The 15,578-nt window shown below is 38.8% G+C and overlaps 1 protein-coding gene across 2 annotated transcripts in view; it reads left to right on the top strand.

Moving 5' to 3' along the window:
- The window catches only part of TSPAN5 (tetraspanin 5), an 85,575-nt gene that overhangs the window by 55,708 nt on the left and 14,289 nt on the right, over positions 1-15,578 (top strand). Inside the window, exon 2 of one of the 2 annotated variants that reach the window (XM_032685321.1) lies at positions 5,903-5,953. The exons of the other annotated variant lie outside the window; for it this stretch is intronic. Coding sequence (XP_032541212.1) covers positions 5,903-5,953 — 51 coding nt within the window. The remainder of the gene's footprint in view (positions 1-5,902; positions 5,954-15,578) is intronic. 2 annotated transcript variants of the gene reach the window in all.

Here is a 15,578-nt window from a genome sequence, read left to right on the forward strand (position 1 = left end):
AGTCTGTGTGCATTTGAAAAGAGTTAAATTTATTTTATCTAGGCTTGAGAGGAGTTGTTTGAATGTTGAAGCAGGGGAAGTAGGGTCCAATTCATTCTCCTTTTTCTGTTTTCTTGTATATCAATTTCTATGGACAAGAGGAGAGGGACTTCAGTCTTTAGGGGCTCTTGCTCCAAGCCGATTGGCAGTGCTTACAATTGCACCACCAGAAAGCAATAAAAGAAATACACAGAACAACAGTAACAGAAAACAGATGTCTTGCTTTTGCAATTAAAGAACTGGAGAAGGCAGTAAGAAAACAATGGCAATTGACTCTGCGTTGGGACGGAGCGTATCTATCTTGGTTACTTGTCAAAACGGAAAACTGGTGAAAATGAAACATACCTTAACAGCCATAGTATCTTGCTTTGAAAATTTGGGTCAAATGTGCTTAATTTTTCATTAGAGAACATCATGCTAAGAGTCCTGCAAGATGGAGCAGACAGCTTTTCTCATTGTGTTCTCGTGTCTGTTTTTCTACTTTGGATAATTCTATAAAACCAGTCAAGTCTCTGATTTAGCTGAGCAAGCTATGTGGAAACTGGGATGTCTTTTTTTCTTCCATATGTGTGTGTTTTGTATCAGGAGGGAAAAGGTGTTACTGAGACAGTTATCTGTGAAATATAGTTTAATGTTTTTTAGAGGCTGCACATAAAATGGAAATATATTTGACATCTTGTAGTCTATATCTGAATGTCACAGTGAACTAAAATGGTAATTAGTCACCTACACAGCATCTTCATTCACTGACTGTTATACATGGAGCTTTTCTGCTGGTAGTGTCTCAAGGCAAACAAGAAGTAGGCTTTAGGAGAATGCACTCTTCATAAGCATTAGCATAATGTTTAAATGTATATGTATGCTTTGAGCAGTTTGTCTCTCCTTTCGTCAGCATGTTTGTTTAGCCACATGAAAATGAGATGCTGTAACAATCTGTGTTGAGAATGGAAAAGTTCTTGAAACTGGGGTGTATGGAAAAAGAAACAAGGGCAGACTTCTGATACCTTCCTTCCATGTGATATTGGTTCAGGCAAAAGCTGTAGAGTTGAGAAGATCTTTTTGCAAGAATGCTAGCTGACATATTTTAAGCAGAGTACACATCGGTGGCATGAAGGGGAGAAAAAAACTGTGTGAAACCTTATTTTAATTTCTGGCTTGGTGGTTTTTCTGTCAGAGCTACTTAAAAACAAACAAGCAACAAAACCAACAACAAAATCCTTTGTGCTCAGACAGACAGAGCTCCTTTTTGCCCTGGCTTCAAAAGCAAAATGACTGATTTGGCATAAAGTACTTTAAAGAAAGCAGTGAGTATTCTGGCTGAAATATCTCTGAGTGAGTCTGAGCACAGAATGCTGCAGAGGAAGTGCTTAGGGAAAAATTGTTCATCTGGGGTTTTGGAGTCAGTTAGGAGCTTGTCAGCACTGCTTTATATATATACAAAGCTCAGAAGTCCTGTGTTTTCCTGATTGTATTTCAGGATGTGAAATACTACACTTCATGTTGTCCTGATCACCGCTGTGCTTGTCAGTAAAATACTGTACCTTGTATTTCCGTGCTGTGCTGGCTTAAATCACACAGAAGGAAGTCTTGCTCTGTGAATAACCTACAGCATATTGCCATGGAAGAAACACCAAAGTGCCCATAGGAATCCTTATAGATCTCCTTGCTAACAGTCCTTGCTAACATTGTGCACAAAGTTCTTACACCTTCAGGGAAGGGCAGGTGGAACATTTTCACACTGCCAAAATATGGGGCTAAACACCAAAAAAGCTCTTGCAAGTAAGCTCTAGTTCTGAACTCTGACAATTTTGGCAGGCTTCTGATAGTGTGTTTGTGTTGTTATAGGGAAGGTGAAATTAGGTGGCTGCACTAGAGTTCTGTCTCTCACAAGTCTTTAATGTAACCACACTTGTACATACACTGGTTTATACACGTGGCACGTTAACCAACCTTTTACTGCTTGGCCTGCTGCTGTCGTCCTTTTGGTTGAAAACTGGTGCCAAGTTATTTAAGAATGTCAGCTGAGATGAAAAATTCAGTATGTGAAGTCATGTCTGATCCCTCTACAATTAAGCTTCTCTCAAAGTTTTTCTAGTGTTTCTGTTAGTATTTGCCTCAGTAGCCTTTAAATGCACTGCTGTGCTGTATGGTGCTGCATCCCTAGCAACAAAGATCATTTTCCTTCATGCAGGCAAGACCGAGAATAAGGTATGTGCAGCTTGAAACACTTATTGATCAATTGACTTCTGAAAACTGCACGTGAATTTTACAAGCAGGGTAACAGTAAAAGTACTGCTACATGTTCTATTTTTAAATACATATAGTCTTTATAGAAGAAATTGGAACACATTTGTTCTATGTTTGTGAATAGAAAACCTATGGCTGAGAAAGTACTACTATGCCTGTTTTTTTGTAAGGCTAATATTCCAGAGGAATGTTCTGATATTCTCCTGCAAATTATTTTATAAAAAGGAAAAGTATCAAGATTTTACAAGCTCTGCACCAGATCCAGTGACTATTTATAGTTAGGCCAAATGGTCTTACTTGATGTCTGTGGAGAATTGAGATTTTTTCTCTGTTAAGTGTTTTGTAGATAATGAGGCAAACTTCCACCTTTTTATTGCTCATTGGAATATTTTAGTGGATATAAATTAAATTTTCCAGACTTAACTGAGATTATGTGTGTGCCATCTCACCATCTTCCCATGTGCTTCAGATGTGAAGAGATTTTCTTAATGGTTACAAGCAAGCAGCACAAGACTGTCTTTGAGACATCTGCAGAAGGGCTGCAAGATAATCAGGATATATGTCCAGTTTTACTTCTGGTTCTAAGAGCAAATAGAGGGATTTTTGCTAAGCACTTCCAGATATTTTTAGGCTATGCAGGAGTTTATTTCATAATTGTCAAGAAAATCCAAACTTAATCCTGGTGAGAGGTGTAAGTCTTCTCATGAACAGCTGTCTTCTACCGGTGGGGATTACTGATAGCCTTCCTATGTGCTTTGTCGCCATAGCAGGCTGTGTTTCTGCAAAGGTTGGCCTTTTTAGGGTGTGATTGTAAGGGCTTAGGTCAGTGGTCTGTCTACCTCTATATTTTATCTCAAGTAGTGCAGGTAGAGTTTCTCCAAGGCGAGAGACATTTAAACAAAAAGCATGCACGCAGACATCTTTCCCTGATTATAATCTTCCAATGAGCAACAGCGTAAAAACTTTGAGCCAGGAGCTGCATCAGAATCACATTTCAATAGCTATGGATCCTCCGTTAATTTATCTGATCTCTTTTTTCTGAATGCCATTAAGCTTTTGGTTTCTGTAGTATCCTATGAGAGTTCATGATTTCATTCTGAACCTTTTTCACCTAATGGATCTTGTTCATTGTTCCTGTTTCTTATCTGCTCAAAAGAGCATTTCTGTTTTAGGGTATGGAGAGAACTGAGCAGCATGCAATTTTTTGAGCCTCTTGAAAAATTTGAGAATTCTTTTTTTTTTTTTTTTCCCTTGACAAAAGCTTGACAGTCTCAGTTTTTTAGGTGTTTCAATTTAGTATAGTACAGTCTGATTACCCAATCTGTAAATGGAGACCTGGCTTGAAACCCTGTAGTCTAAGTCACCTTTTACAACCCATGAGGTAATCTTATCCTTAAGTCTCAACTTCTGGTGAAGGATCAGGACACTTGACTAGATTAAGTATGTAAAGCGAGTGGATCTGAGCCAGACTTGCAGCTGATGTGTATGACTGTAAAGTTACATTCGTATGCACTGATAAAATTCTTTCATTCTGGTTTTCCACACTTGTTCTGTTCAAAGCCACATTAAGCTTTTTGCAAAACATAATTTTTTATACCTCTTAACAATAACAATTTGCTACTTCCAAATGCAACTTATGGTTTTTATAATACTATAGCTATTTCCCCCCCCCTTAACTCCTGTTCCTTCAACTGTTGTGCCTTTGGCTGTGTAAGAAAGAAGGAGACTGTTGCTGCAAAAAAGATCTTTGTCTGAGAGATTTGGAAACTTGAACAGCTTTATCTCAAATTTCAAATAATCACTGCAGTCAGGAGGATTACACACACTCTTCTGGCAAGCTTTATAACCCTAATAAAAAAAGCAGTCATGATACAGGTAAGATGACCTTTTTTGGCTCAGGTGGTGTATCACAGGAGGCTGTACCAACTTTCTCAAATCCACCTTTCATACTTTATGAAAATTAAGGCTGTTGAAATAAGACTTTCTTGACCAACAGTTATGTTTTTCCATCTAGGAAAAATTTCCACTTATCTTGTGTTAAAATGTGGCCAACCCTGCAACAGTTTCCTTTGAAGAATGCTGACTTGTAGTATTGTTTAAATTTACAGTCATGACTCTTCAAGTCAAAAAAAAAAGTTTAATTCCCAGTATGCATGGTCCTTTGGGTAGCTGGAAAAGCACACTTGGAGGAGAAAGTCACAGAAATGAAATGGGCGTTAGGGAACTCCAGGGCATTGCAGTGAGCAGATTCCACTCGATATTGGGTTATGCTTTACATGTATTGTTGTGGTACAAAGCTAAAAGTGCCCCTTCAAAAAAAAAAAGTGCATGTAAGAAAGAAGGAATCTTTCTTTGAAAACATTGAAATCACTTCTGGGAAAGCTTTTAAAGTTTATGTTCCTGCCTCCTCCCACTTTTCAACAGAAACCCACTTTTGTCCTGTTCTGCAAAGGAAAAATCATTAGGATACTTAACTGTTTACACAGATCTTAAGAGAAAACGTACTTGTGTGCCAGAGTAAGTCCACACTAATGCAGTGTGGAGAAACCACAAAGAAGACCAGAGTTTTATGTCTGAGCAACAATCAGCAATGTGCTCCAATACTAATGTGAATATAGTTTTCTTTTTAGTTAGCGCTTAGGTTTTAAAAACCAGATATGCAAGTTGGACAGATGGACATTTGGAGATGTGCTCAGACATTTGCTGTGTGTTTTTTAAACATTTTACATGATAGCTACTGTATCATGCCAAATATGCAGTAATGATGCTGGGAGATGGAATGCTTATTCTGCCTGCTTTGCTTGTCTCACTGATCTTTAGTGTAGATTTTGTATGGAAACGCTGTAGATTTGGAGGGAGGTGATGCCCTCTAAATTGTTCAGTGGAATGGAGAAATACAGGGACGTAACAAAATCCAGGGCACTGTTCCCTTTTCCTTAGTGGAGGAAAGGGAACTTTTGAGTTCGGAGCTTTTGAGTCCCTTGGACGAGAAAGGGAATGTTAACTTCCTTTATGAAATACAGAAACACTCAGTATGAGAAAAGTTATAAAGTGTTGACTTCAGGGCTTTAAAAAGTTCTTAGTCTTTCAAACCGATATTGTTTTTATTATTTCCCTCCCCCACTCATAGGTTATTTTCTGTGGACAACATTGCTAAAATTGATAATACATGTGTGTTTAGGACTTTCTTTTAATCACTTTCTCTCACTGGGAGAGCACTGTGAGGGCAGATACTTTGTGCAGGTGGTGGTAATACAATAGTAAAATAATGTGTTGCTTGACAGTGGAGTCTGCTTTGAATCTGGCAAACTCAAAAAGAACTTAACTTGCTCAATGCTGATAAAATGACACTGCACTTACTATTCCTATGTGGAACATCCCTGAGTTGTGCAAGTTTTAAGTTCTTCAAGTTACAATGGTTGAGTTGTGAAATAAACAACGAGATACATATTATAAGTGTCTCTCAGTCCTGATAAAATTGATTCCCCAACAGAGAAGATGAGTCAATGTGTATGTTAAAAAAAAAATAAACAAAGAACCCCCCCAAAAAACCCTATGCAAAACCCACCATAAATTTCTAGTTCCTGCTCTGATATTTTTTTTCCTTTTCCTTTAGTTCCTTGGCATAGCATTTCTTGGGATTGGATTGTGGGCATGGAATGAGAAGGTAAGCTGAATATAGCACCAAATTTTGTTTTTCTTCTTAATCTCTCTTTTTCTGACGAAATGTTAAAATAGTAATATACTGTGTATTTTGGGTCCACACACATTTTCTACTGAAACAAAATCAAGCTGCTGTGTCAAATAAAACCTTGGCTTGGGTCACCTAGAGGAACATCATTGGCATTTTTCCCAAGAATACCTTGGCAAGACATCATGGCCGACACTCGCACATAAAATAACCATTTCAGGCCTTGCACACTCAAACTGCAGCTCAGATACCAGAACCCTTTACTGAGGCAGTATTGGCAGTGTGTTTCCACTCTGTGTGTCCCCAGGAAATGGAGAGGGAGCCTACATGTCTTATAAAGCAGCTTCCTGAAAATAGGCCTGCGTGGCTTTGCCCTAACATAGCATGTTACTTGCTGTTCCTATTAAAACAACAAAAACAAAAAAATGAGAAACAAAATGAGCCCTGAAAATCAAGGCAAACCTTTAGGGAACGCTCTCTGTTGCAAGACTGTAAAATCATCTTCAAAATGGGAAGTCTGTATGTGCATGGGTAGCAGGCAGGGAAAGAGAAAACATTTGTGAACCAGAGCCCAATTTTTACTTTGCTTGCTGCTGAAGTTGAGAAGATGAAATATCAAGACATGCTATACAAAACAAGTCAGTATGTCTGGGGTTACTGGATGAAGAGTTGTCTCACTAAAAGACATCAGCTAAATTAAAGCCAGAGTTTCCTTTTCTTCTTTGTTTAAAAAATTGAAAATAACAAAACCTGGCCGATAACAATGGTGCTATGAAGTTCAGTTACATAATAGTTTTTTCTTCATTTAATGGAAAACACTGAGTAAGTTATGAATTGATGTTCACTTAAGGCATTATAACTGGCACTTGCAGCAGAACAAGTAACACATTGGAAGCTCTGAAGTTTTGCCACTTAAAAATTCACAACAAATTTTTCTGGTTCAGAAGTGAGTTGTTAACTTAGATTCTAACTGCTCTCTGCGTATACCTTGAATGTAAGTAATACACAGAGTAATGGGATATTAATTAACTCACACTATATACACCTATATTTATATATTTATATACACCATATAATACCAATGTTGGGTAGGTTCAATAGCTGTGTCTATTTTCATTCAGCAAAGGCGTAAAAACATGTCTTTTTTAATACTCTTAGCATAATCTCAGAGCTTTGTACCTGTGTCTAAGCCAAAGAGAACAGCATTATTTTGGAGTGGTTTTCTAGAAGAGATTTAGACATTTTTGTTTCATTGCAGTAGGTAATAGAAGTGATTCCTCTTCAGAATGAATGAGCAGCCGTAGAAAAATCAGCTATAGTCTAGTGTTTGAAGTCTAAAGTATGCCAGTCCTACAGCTAGAAGGTGTTCTGGCAGAGTAGTGGTTTTTTTAGGGTTTACATATTTTCTATATGGGAATGCATGCACCCTTTCCTAGGAAAAATGTATTCAATTCATAGTTGCTAATAACCAGAAGTCATAGGTCATGTTTTTACTTGAGGTTTGGACATCTGTTACCAAGTCATCTTAAACCATTTTTAATCAGATTCTGAAAGTGGAAGAAAATGCCACGTTGTTTTTAAGACAAGCAAATAAAACCACCTACAGCAGTTTAATATATGTTAGCTCAGGCTCCATACGTAGTAGGTTTTCCTTTAGAAATTAATAAATAAAATACTCTTTATTGGTATAAAGCACAGGTTTTTCCTTGAAAATGAGCATCTTTTCCCAGCTTTTTTAGCTGTTGTGTCTTCCAGTGCTTAGTGTGGACTCTGCCAGTTCGTGGTTGTAACTAACAAAATGCCATGTAGGTGTAGCTGAACCACACAGCTCCTGAGCATAGACAGATTTGAGTTCTTGCTACAGTTTTGTAGCAAGAGCTATGGAAAAATGGACTTGTGTCAAGCTAATTTGAGGTCTTTATTTCACTCAGCTCTCCAGAGGACAGGCAATGGCCAAAAGCTGCAGTCAGCAGGATCAAGTTCCAGATACATAGGCCCTATGTAACTTAGTGCGGGGCAGATACCTTAGATCCCAGATAGAGTTGTTCTTACTGCAGATGAGGATTTGGAGATGAAAGCCAAGTAGGTGACGCCCAAGGTTTGAGAGATCTGTATCTTAACTGAAAAGCGCTTCTCTAGTTAGACTGATTCTTGCCTAAGGCTGGACTGGATATCCCTTAGGCTTTGTGGGCTGCTGTAAGACAACAAAGCAGCTTGTCAGAGAAGGACACAGGAGTCCTGGTGTTCACAAAGTTGAACTTGAGCCAGTGGTGTGTCTTTGTGGCAAAGAAGGCCAATGGTGTCCTGGGCTGTACTAGAGTGTTTCCAGCAAGCTGGGGGAGGGAATTCTTCCCCTCTACTCAGTGCTGGTGAGGCCACACCTGGGCCAGTTCTGGGCTCCCCGGTACAAGAGGGACATACTGGAGAGTCCAGCAAAGGACTGCCTAGATGATTAAGGGACTGGAGCATCTCTTCTACTAGGAAAAACTAAGAGAGATAGAACTGTTCAGCCCAGAGAAGAATAGACTCAGGGGAATCTTAATGTATGTAAATACCTGAAGCAAGAGTGCAAAGAGGGTGGAGCCAGGCTGTTTTCAGTGGTGCCTGGCTGTTTTCAGTGGTGCCCAGTGATGGGGGCAGTGGGCACAAACTGATACACAGCAGGTGCTCTCTCTGGACACCAGGGAACACATGTTTTTACTGTGAGGGTGACTGAGCACTGGCACAGTGTGCCTGAAGATGATTTGGAGTCTCCCTCTTTGGAGATTTTTCAAAAGGAGTCAGGACATGGTCCGAGGCAGCCAGATCTGGGTGATCAGATGACGTCAGCCATTCTGCGAAGACTTGCTGCTGCCCAATGAACTAAGTCTTTATCAAAGTTGAACTTGATGCTGTTATTGTATAATGTATAAACATAAATTTGTAAGGTTTTTTTGCAGGAGTGGGTCTTCAGAAGGACTCCTACTTAATTTGGTGCTGGCGAGGATTTTGATTTACTTCTGTTTTGAATCGTGTGACTTTATATCCAGCTGTGTGGTTTTATAGCCTGGCCATCAACTTGTATATACTTTTGCTACCTCACAGAATCTTTTTAAAGTAAAAAAATAGCATTCCAGGCCACATTAAAACTGCAGGACAAAAAGAAATCCACACTTTTCAGGAGTCCCATTCGCTGCTGGCTAAAACCAGTTTATGGTAGATTTGTGAACTTGGTGGCTAGTTTCTCTTTTTTTGCTAAGTTGACTTGAATTCTCTCCTTTAAACTTTCTTGTAAAGAAGAAAAGCACAATATACAGTCTCGTGACCTTCCTTACAGCCTTTGCAGGGAGGCAAAAGAGCTCATTTGTCAAATAGGCAAAAGAATTGACTTGACAGCCAGTCAGCCAGCCCTAAACAAAAACTGGGCAATTAGCATTCTGAGTCATGAACCTGAAAGAGAGCTGGGGTGGGTGGGGGCAATAAACTCCAAGGACGAATAAAGCGATCTATACATGGATGTACTGTATAGCTCACAGTCTCGCAGTGTTTTCAGGCATGCTAGACTCGGGCTTGTACCATAAAATAGTTCATCCATGGCAGCTGATTTCCTCCCTCCTCCCTGCAACAGTGACATGAACATTTTTAACATATAAAGAGTCTATACTAAGCCCCAGCAACCTATACTACCTTTGCTCAGCAGCAGGGGAAAAAGTTTATATTTCATTGATTTTTTTAAACCACTTCAAGTCATGCCTTCTATTGACTCTTTAAAAATAAACTAGACTTGTACAAAAATGTCTGTTTCCCTCCTCTGTTGTATATATTAGATTTTGTGATCTCTAAGGCTGTTCATGGTATGATGCCAGTAGGTGCTTTGGAAAATAAGCTTCCTGGCTTCCTCCAGGAGATTTATATTCAAGAGTAGTGAGCCTAATGATGAATTGCTGTTACGTCTTCTGAAACCTTACAAGACTATCTATGGGGACAGACTTTTTAGAAGGAAAGAACTGTGGTTTTGGGTAAACTCTTTAGAAGGTAGCAAAAGTAGAGATACTAAAGTAGGGAAGAAATCTGCAAATCCTTGCAAATTTTGTTGATTAAACTTAGTTTGTGTATTAAGTTTACTGAAATGAGGAGGGAGAAGTGGAAGAAGTTGATTATGTACATAAGTTTGGTTTCTAGGCTTTTTCTGTTAAATCAGCATAACTGTAAGACACTCCAGCTCAGAACAAGTTGTATGCAGTTTGGAGTACCAGTATGGTACCTCTGTATGCCAGCATAGTATTCTTAGTGAGCAGGAGCTCTAAATCTGGATCTCAAGTTTTAAGGTACACTTTTACTTGTTAATATAAGGTGATTTGGGCCTGCTTTTGGTGTTCTGGGAAAGGCTAAACTCCCTACATAAAAAGAGTCACAGTTTGTCAGACCAAGTCTGTCTCTCTTTGCCCTGAAGTGAAAACCACAGTTGTTTTCAGGAAAAAATTCTCACTTCTCTTACTGTCCCGGTGAGTGGCAGATATCAGGAAGGAGTGATACACTAGTCACTCTATAATTGTTATGCATACATGTCTGTCACACAGTTTTTCTAAAAACTATTGCCAGCAAGGAAACTGTGCATGTATCCTGTGGTTCCTTATGGGCTGAAGGATACCCAAAGCTTATATCTTGCCTCTAAGTCAGGGCTGTGTGTGGATTTTACATGATTGAGGAAGAGAGTGAGGGATACTAATATTCACTATTACATTTTGATTAAATTTCAGTACATAAAGATGAGTAATCTAAACAGGCTCCTAAATAGTTTACTAGTGTTCCAACACTTTATAGCCCTTAATCCTGAAAAATCTAAAAATTTGTATCTTGTAATGTATTTGTGCTGGTTATTCACCTATTGAACTCTTCTTTGTCAGGGCAAGAAAATTAAACTAGTTGTTCTCCTTTATTAGACACTGCTGCTTTTACTGTTTGCTGTGGGATATGCAAAACCAACAGAAATCAAGGAAATAAGATTTGTAAACATCTCCCAGCTAGTTTCTTGCTTGCAGAGCCAAAATTCCAAAGTAGAATTAATTTGGCATGTTTCAATGACTATTGTTCTGTTCCTCATTCTCATTCAGATGCGCAGCATGGAGAAACTGCATGGATTTTATGACTAACAAAGCAGAGAGATATTTTTCCATTTTAAAATCATGCATTTGGAAATACTTTTATTTACCATCACCCCCACATGTTCCTGTTTGCCAGTGATTCTGAGTCCCACAGACAAGCCTGTGAAAAGGCTAAACCTCTGTTTGCAAAGAAGAAATGTTTCAAAAGATCTTGTGTTGATGAATCTTTTTTTGATCTTCTGAGTTGTTTTTTTTCTTTTTTTTTTTTTTTTGTCCTCCCAGTAATGGAATTCTGCAACAGAGAAGTTTTTTTTCCCCCATCTTGGAGGAAATGGAAAATAAAAAGTAGCTGATTTCTCCCATCCTACTCTCACAGTGTATTACCCTGTTGATGATTCTCCTAAGGTGTCTCTGACTCAGTATGCCTTGAATTTTCATTACAGGATCAGCTTTTCAAAATTGCTTCTGCCTGGTGTTTCAGTTGGTGCTGTTCTCTTGCCCTGAGGTGTGGTACTAGGCCTGCTAAATCAGCAGCTGTTCACAACAGACCATCTGGAAATCTCACTAGCTTGTTAGTGCACTTGTGACTTCCTTCTCTTTGGCCTCATCAGGAACCCAGGATTGCATCAGACTGTACAGGTGTGACAGCACTGAGGCACTGTTCCAGCCAAGATGACTGTCTTACTTTGGGTTCAGCGTGCAGAGGCTGTGCCTGCTAAATGCAGACAGTGTGGACCAACAGAACAGCAAATGGTGTTGAAGATCCCGCTTGCAAACTCTACAGGTTTTGAAAGGTTTTGAATTCTCTTCAGCTTAGTTCTAGGGTGATCTCATGAACTGAATACCTGCTAGTGGTTGGAGCTTGAATTATGTTCCATTTATAAGTAACCTAGTGTGTGTGCTCTGGGACTGATGTGGACTGAAGCACAGCTAGTGTGTGATCACGTCAAATGAACTGCTGGATCTGACCTGAAATATTAATGCAGATGTGCACCAAAGGCAGGAGCTGGAGTCAGGGACCTGTCTCTGGAAAGTAGTACAAGTTGTTCTGATGATCTTAAAAAGTACAAAATGGAGACGGGGTGGGGTAGAAATATGAGATCAGTCTTTCCTGTTCCATCCGTGCATCATTGCATCCTAGTGATTGAAGTAAAATATTTCACAAATAAAGGAACTTTTCTAATAACTTCACTGTTATGTATTTTAGTTCACATATGGATGATGCTTTTGTTGTTTCACTACCCCAAACAAATTTTGACTTGTGTTGGATTAAAAGATTAATTAACAACTCATGCACTGTTATGTACAGCAAGCTATGGAGGATGGAGGAACAGAGCAAACAGATGATCTGGAGATCAGCCAGGGAACATGTCCTACTGGCTCTCCTTGTGGGACTACAGCAGAGCCCTAAGTTGACACCATGGGGAGAAGTAAAATATTTGAGTATGTAGCTTTTTACAAACAAAGTGTTTCCTGCCAAATACAGATTATACACGTGCCTAAACTACTAAGAACGTGATGCGCATGTACCTCAAAAATAACCGTGCTTCCAAAATGAGAATGTATGTTTAGAGGAAAAAAAAAAGTTCCTCCTTTTAGTAGTTGAAGTATCAGAGTACCTGCAACTATTTAACAAAAAAGGTTGAAGTGGGCAACTGCAGTAGCATTGCTGAGGAAAAATACCTTGCATTTGTAGAAAGGCTGATGCTAAACTACTTAGAGGTGGTTTGTCTAGATCTTGCACTGATGCAAGAGAGAAGTGGACAGTCACCATATATGACAGTCAGTCACCATGGCTGACTGCTCAGCCTAAATATTCAGAGCAGATCACTGGAGGATGCAGTGTTAGAATATGAGATTCTTGATCCTCTGCTCAAGCACCTCTGGAAACATTCCCTTCTGCTTTTGGCTAAAGATGGGATGAAGACAGAATTGATCACTACCAGCTGGTTTTATATTTCTGTCAAACTTTCCCTTGCAGTAGCCATTGCAGCCAAACAATACTGAATACTGTGGTAATAGGTACAGTAGGCATTACAGAAACCTGTGGTGGATAGGAAGAGTATATGCCTAGAGGACTGTATGTTTAGTTCTTCTTAACAGTATAAAGTGAGATAATATTCCCCAGTTGTTGTTCTGCTGATTGAAGCAAAATATGCTTTTCTTCAGGATATTGCACCACTGTATCTTCAGAGAGCTTATCTTTGAGTGTCCAGAAAACTGTATTTCAAGCAGTAATCTTCTATCAGACTACCCCTGTGCATCTCTAGCTGTAACCACAGAGCACTGTCTGTGTTTCTCATTCCCACTGCTGGCTATTGTTTTATTGCCAAAGCCTCTCTGAAGATTGTATGTCCTGAGATGTCCCTTCAGAATACTGATAACTTGGGGTTCATATGCAGAGAGCATATGCAGTACAAACAAGAATTACACAGTATGTGCTTTGCATTGTCGGGATGTATGATTTGGGATTTAGCCAAGCTAGGCTTATGATAGCCATGTGTGCATTAGCAACAGATGCACATAAGATGCTTTCTAAGGACAGCAAACAATGGCAGATAAAGCTTGTGTTGTTCTATTTCAGTACGTGTCAAATCATTGCTACCCTGAGAAGCTGGAACCTGGAAGAGATGAGAGATGGGATAAATGACTTGTGCCAGGTGACTGGCCAACATGTGGCATGCTAGGGTGCTAAGAGCCCAGCTGTGCTAGAAAATCAAGTAAAGTGGGAAAGGGCATGATCAGAAAAACAGTATAAAACTGGTTCAATAAATTTTACTGCCATCGACTTTCATGGCAGTGTGGCAAAATGCAAAGGGATGTGTTTCTTACTACACTTTATATTATGACTAGCTTCTCTAAGAGTCCACAGATGTGAGCTGAATTTCACCTGGATTTCTTTTCATTTGAATTTTACTACTTTCATATGGAAAGAGGTTGATTTAGAGTAGTAATTTTCTTTGAGGTTTTTGTTGATTTATTTCGTTTTGTTTTGTGTGTTTTTAAAGAAAGACTAAGTGTCATACAAAAGGAGACTCAAATGGCTGTTCATCCATCTTGGATTTTTTTAAAGTAAATACAAATAGTACAAAGACAACATCCTTTATCCAGTGACTGTTTTTTCCCTCTACTATTCTATGGTCCATCAACTTCAAAATCAGCTAATATTAAAAGAAAAGAATTCTACCTTGCTTTAAGGTAGAATTTATTCTCATCTTGTGGTAACTATATAGGCACAGAAGAAAGGACTTTAAACTTTGTGAAGACATCATTTCAGTAGCTTTTTTTTTTCCCTTGAGGCAGAGGTCATGCTTCTTGTCTTGTGTATGGCCATAGCCAAAGGCCCAGATTTTTTCAAAGGTTTCTGTGTTATTGGATTGTACTGTTTATATTGCTTGTTAGCCAGAAAGTTGTCTTGGATTTCTTTTCTATGACAAATGTAATGAAACGAAAGTAGTGGGAAACTTTTGCACAAGCTGATATAAGTGTTAATGACAGGTAAGTGTTCATTTCATGCTGGTGTGTACCATCTATTCACTGAGATGGTCCCAGAAGAGGGGATGGGCCAACTGGTTTGCTTTGATAGTAGTGCTGGCTTTGAGTTGTGTTATGTCATTCCTTACATCTATTTTTGCGTTTTTAATGAATGACAGTAAGGCTAGTACTATATGTAATGTAGGAGGAAAGTGATGAATCTGATTTTTTTCTAAAATTTTTTTTCATCCCTCTCTGTCAGGCAATAGCCTGTTGTAGTAGGAGGGAGAAGAATCCGCTTTGAGAATGTCATTCATGCTGTTGGATTATTGTTTGTACTTTAGGATTGGGTCGTAGTCAGGTTTTTCTTTTGCTTTTAGCGTACTGGACTTTTCTAAGGCTCCTTGATGTGTGGATTGGAGAAATTCATGTGTACATTTTTATCTAGTCTGTCCTTGTCTGTAGAATTAAAAAACTTTGAGTACTGTCTTTGTCTACTACTTGTTCAATGTCAGTTTTGCTTGGGAAACTCTATGAAAGTGTTGCAGACTACATGAGGTAATGTGTTAGAAATATTGGTAGCATGACAATTGGTATGTTTTGAGTGACCCAAAATAGATTTATATATATAAAATAATCACAGGTCTAAAACTATGGTTGTGAACAGTCATCCATTAAAAATGTTAATATCAACTTCTGGAAATAAGGTTATAATAATTTCCTTCTAAATTATTGCTGGTTTGGGACTATTTCAAAGAAACAAAGGGGATATGAACAGGAAAAAGGAAAAGGATGAAGAACCTAATAATTCTGCAAATAAGGAGCCGTAGATGTAAAGGTCTATATTGCTGCTTTTCAAGCCACATCAATATTCAGGAGTTAGTAGGAAGCAGTAGCCAAAGCACTCAGCCTGGCTTCAGAGTTCTTTGAGGAAATGCAGCAGTGTGCTTCGCATTGACCTACAGCACCAGGGAGGGGAATGAAGAAATAGTAACACTTCAGCATTTTTTTTCTGCCAAAAGGCTTTAGGAAACTGTAACTGT

Source organism: Chiroxiphia lanceolata, chromosome 4 (assembly GCF_009829145.1).
Source record: "Chiroxiphia lanceolata isolate bChiLan1 chromosome 4, bChiLan1.pri, whole genome shotgun sequence".
NCBI classification, from domain to species: Eukaryota; Metazoa; Chordata; class Aves; order Passeriformes; family Pipridae; genus Chiroxiphia; species Chiroxiphia lanceolata.